At 35.1% G+C, this 5,162-nt stretch overlaps 1 protein-coding gene across 1 annotated transcript; it reads left to right on the top strand.

The window, feature by feature from the left end:
- The first annotated feature begins 787 nt into the window (after nt 1-787).
- LOC129443902 (adhesion G protein-coupled receptor E3-like) lies at nt 788-2,421 on the top strand. Its single transcript, XM_055204156.2, has 5 exons — nt 788-1,016; nt 1,131-1,197; nt 1,285-1,376; nt 1,453-1,615; nt 1,906-2,421. Exons 1-5 carry the CDS (start codon nt 844-846, stop codon nt 2,029-2,031), a joined length of 621 nt encoding a protein of 206 aa, XP_055060131.2. The 5' UTR covers nt 788-843; the 3' UTR covers nt 2,032-2,421.
- Nucleotides 2,422-5,162: the final 2,741 nt, after the last annotated feature.

Here is a 5,162-nt window from a genome sequence, read left to right as displayed (position 1 = left end):
TCTGACATCACAATAAGGGCCAAATTACAATGACCCATTTTTCACATGCTTGCAGAAAATGGTTTACCAAAACTAAGTTATTGGGTTGATCTTTTTAACATTTTCTAGGTTGATAGAAGCACTGGGGACACAATTATAGCACTTAAACATGGAAAAAGTCTGATTTTCATAATATGTCCCCTTTAAGCTACTGTAAAATAACTGCTGTAGTTTTATTGTGAGTTATCAAGAGTAAAATATTTCACAAGACAAAAGCATTAAAAATTCTCTCAAAATGTATTTACATCTTAAATGTACATGAGTTTTTTATTTTTAGTCCAGATTTTTATTAATGTTTTCTAAATGAAAATATAACTTTTTCTGACCCATGAAGCTTTGTTACTGCTTCACAGAAAATCCTCAAAATTCTTATACTTTGGGTTGTCTGGGAAAAGTCATTAAGTTTGGCATTTTGATTTGACAATTTCTCAGGATGATCCTCTGAAGGAGTTGGTGAATGTGGTGTTTGTTATTGTGGGTCTGGTGTTTACTAGTTTGGCTCTGTTGACTTTTGCTTTCTGTCGATGGAAACCTGGAGTCAACAATGTAGCTCGAATCAACCTCTGCATCAGTCTGCTGTCTGCTCATCTTCTGTTCTTACTCACACAACAATTCATCAATCTTATAAAACATCACAAGGTGAAAAGTTTTGATCACAGAATACCAACATGTTTAGTTTGACTAGTTAGTAAGAAGTTACTGGAAAACAGAAAATCATTTTCATTGTTAAAACTCTGTCTTCAGGAGTTGTGTGCTGTGATATCAGGAGTTCTTCACTTCTTCTTTCTCTCCTGCTTTGTGTGGATGTTCATTGAAGCTGTGCTGCTCTTCATCTGTGTGAAGAACCTATCACAGATCAGCTTCAAACTTAAGGCGGTGCTTAGCCGCAGACTCTTAATTGTGATTGGATATATGATTGCTGCGGTTATAGTGGGCGTGTCTGCTGGAGTGGTTCCTGAAGGCTATGGCAGTGAACAGTAAGTGTGAAGAGAATCATTTCTAAGCTAAGATTAAATGTACAAACACGATAAATTTGTATCTGTTAATATTTCGTTAATGAAGATCTGAATTTTTTTTTTTTCTGTAAACAGATGCTGGATTAAACAGGAGAAAGGCTTCATCTGGAGTTTTCTGGGACCTGTTTACTTCATTGTTGCTGTATGTTTTAGTTTTTGTTTAATCGTTAGACTCTTTCAACCACCAGAAAAGAAGTAATTGCTTCATTTACTGTGTTTTTTTCTGCAGATAAACACGATTCTCTTCATCAGTATCATCATCAGTCTGAACTCAACTCTCAAAAAGCTCAACGCTGAAGTTTCAAGGATGAAACAAACTAAGTTAATATAATTTTAAAGAGAGAAGCACGTGGACAGTAAAGAAACATATGGATCATTTTTCTTTCTGTCTCTGCAGGATTATGGTTTTTAAGACTCTGGCCCAATTTGTGATTTTTGGTTGTCCCTGGATTCTGGGTTTATTCATTAATACCAATCAGATGATGGAGATTCTCTTCCTGATCCTGAACTCACAGCAAGGAACCTTCATCTTCCTGGTCTACTGTGTCCTCAATAATGAGGTGAATTGTTTTTGAAACCAGTTTGTATAAACAACATTTGGAAACTGTAATCATTTGGTGTATAAGTTTCTTACTCCCCTGCTTCTGATTTGTTGATCATTTGAGGAAGCCTAATCTAAAACCCCACCCTCATGTAACCCTAAACACAGTAGGGAGAATCAGGGGAGTCAGAGCGTCAGATGCTCAGACAGAAGAAAAAAATAAAGTAGCCAATTCATGTATTATTTTTGTTTGTTTTTAATATTTTGTGCATATGCCTAACATTGTTCTGATCCTTCATTCATGTTCAGGTCAGACAGCAGTATGTGAAGTGGTTGAGAGCTCTCTTGCCTGGACACAAAAGCAGAACTTTTCTCATTATCTCTGAACCATCAAATATGACCTCGAAGAACACTACATTGAATAAACTAGAGTGAATTAATGATTTTTTTTATTTCAAGGTGCAATCCCTAACATTTGTCCCAAAATTTGAAATCTATCATACCAAATCATTTTAGGTACAATGCGCAGTTTGTCCTGGGGTGGCAGCTGTTAGTGTTTTTATGCTATTGTTTTGTTTTACTGTGCTTCTCTGTCATAAATAACTGTTATGCTTTTCTTTAAATTTCCTCTATTATACTAGATAAATACATAATATATACTATAATGCAATTTGGATAGAGTGGATAGTGTTCTCAATTAACATGCTGGTGCCATAAGATCGAACCCAGGGTCAAGATTCCAGTCCACATTGGTACAAAAATTAAAAAAATAAATGTTTTTGTTTATTAATTGTTTTCACAGCTGTATGACAATGTGAGCTTGGTTAAGGCTCCTTATTATGTATTATATTTTATTCTGGTCAATAAAAAAAAATAAAATAAATCAAGTTATGTCGTCACATATCTTGCATATCAAGATTTTTTTTTCAGAAATGTAAATCGTCCTGCTGTTAAAGAACGTATACATATAATTTCTCAAGCTTTAAAAAATTCTCTTAAGGGATACTTGTTGATGGCATGCAAAGTTTTTTTTTTTTTTTGCAAGTGCATACAAATGAGTAAAAATTACTCTTTCCCTTTTTTTTGTTCCCAACCCTTTCAATCAAAAGCAGATTTGGCAGGTACGCCACCTTCTGAAAACACAAAAAAATCCACAAAGCTTCATTTAGCCGTAGTCATGTGATATTGGTGTTTCGATCATGCTTCAGAGCAGTTTTTTCGAAACATCTATGCTCTGAGAACTTGACACAATGACGAAACGTCATTTTCACGTCAGCCATCCCAAGATTTGCCATTCCAAACATTTCTGGATAACACTTCTTGGATTGTATATACACCAGCATAGTACATTTCCTGGTGTTAATTTAACACCGGTCGGTGTTCATATGGGAACCACTGGCAGGGTGTTAAAAGTAACTCTGAAGCAGTGTTAAAGTTAAGATAATTAGGTGATGATTTGAGTGATGATTATTTGATTGTTGAAGACACCTGATGATAAAAAATCATTGAAGGACAAAAAATACAAGAACTACAGCTGACTTGCAGCCACTGCCTTATAGAAATCAATGAAGAAAGACAAAATATTAAATGCAATAGATGAAATCCCCAGAGTTAAATGAACACTGCGTGTGTATATATGACTCCATCTTACAGAGTGTAAAAAAGTAACACTGAAGCAGAGTTTGCAATCTTTTACTTTTGCCCTCTTATTATCATATCTGTTTGAAAACAAAAATTACAACTTGCTTGTAGTTACTTGGATGAAAAGTTTAACTCCTATACAACTGCTGTAAATCTGGTTAAAAAAGGAAGTCACCAATGTGTCGATTAGTGTTTCCTTTAGTTGGCCACTTGGGTCTTAACTCCCATCATGCATTGCAACATGACAAAATTGTACGAGTCCTTTACCATTTACTGTCACCATTGTTGAGATTTGTATCTGAAGTGTTGATGTCTCTCTTGAGCAAAAAAAATAGTCGTGATAAAAACTTACAGCAATCTTAATCAGAGCAGTGTCATATGTAAAGATCATGTGTTTTGCAAACTTCATTTCTTTATCATTTGATTATAATCTCAGGTTTTAATAATTGGTAGTTTATCTTATAAATAAACAACATCAGATGCTCTGAAAGAGATTCCTTTATACTGTATCAAGCAATAAATGAGCAATTTCAATAAGACACTGTTGCAGCTGCAACAAGAGGAGAGTCAGTTCAGTGAAGGTCAAGGGACAAATGCCTAAAGGCAACATTAATCACCATAATGGTGACTTCAAATGAATCTAAAGCAAACACAAACTTGATATTTAATGTGATAGATTTTGTGGTAAATGTCTATTTGACTTGTGATTACAACCCCTCAGAAAGAAGATTTGTTTACTAAATCACGTGTGTGGATGCTGGAATAGTTGAGCACTTGTATTCTGTTTTTGACAGCAGTTTAAATGTTAAACTTATCATCCAGGTTTAGAAAATAACTCTGCAAGTTATTTAAGTTTTCAAACAGAGATGACCCTGCAAGTAAGCCTACAATGGCCCTTTATGGGCCCACTTAGGGCTAGTCTAATGGCCCCGCGCAGGTTTGCTCATTGGCAAAACGTTGGCCCTTTAGCGCTGGCCCTGCGCGGGCAGCCCTCACTTGGCCCCCAGGAGGCCCTCATACAGAAAACTCCCCAGAGTTAAATGAACACTGCTGGATGTATATATTGTCCCAATCTTACAGAGTGTTAAAAAGTAACAATGAAGCAGAATTAAAAGCCCTGTTATCCTCTTTCTCAACATCTCTGTCTGAAATCTAAAATTGCATTTCACATCTTACTTGTAGAGTCATTTTCTTAACTTATGTTAAGATGTTGGCTGTTTCATTTAAAGTCACCATTATTGTGACCAGTGGTTGTTTTAGTTGGACTTTGACTTGACCATTGGCTTGTTAGTTAGTTGTTTTCTAACTGCTATATTTCAGTGTGTTTAAAACACATGTTATAGCAAAGAAAAGGCAATTGTAATTGAATATTGCTGGTTGATACATAAACATTGTCAAACATAATCATTTAATGAACAGATTTATTAATATAGTTTTCCCCCTCATCAGAAGCTTCATTTTCTGTTAATAATGAAATACTACAGTGTAAGGTCCAGAACTCTCATAGCACTTTATCATTCTGAAGGATTTTGATAGTGTGCACATAAACATTAACCACTGCACAATGTAGATGCACAGACATCAAGAATCAGAGTATGAATCTCAACAATGGTGACAAAGAAAATGGTAAAGAAAGGTCATTATTTATTCATGCCGCAGTGCATTCTGGGAGTTCTAGATGAGATTTGTAATTTGTTGATACCCAGCATGCATTGCAGCATGAAGCTTTTCGTTTTATTGTCACCATCATTGTGATTCATACTCTGATTCTTGATATTTGTTTGTCTACATTGTAGAGCAGTTAATTTTAAGTGTCAGTTTTTCAAAATTCTTCAGAAAGACAAACTGCTAAGAGAGAGCTGGATCTCATACTATAGTATCACATTGTCAGAGAAAGATCCTTCTGATAAGTGTGCATACAATAA

Source organism: Misgurnus anguillicaudatus, chromosome 3 (genome assembly GCF_027580225.2).
Source record: "Misgurnus anguillicaudatus chromosome 3, ASM2758022v2, whole genome shotgun sequence".
NCBI lineage: Eukaryota > Metazoa > Chordata > Actinopteri > Cypriniformes > Cobitidae > Misgurnus > Misgurnus anguillicaudatus.
This window is presented reverse-complemented; position numbering and strand designations above follow the sequence as displayed.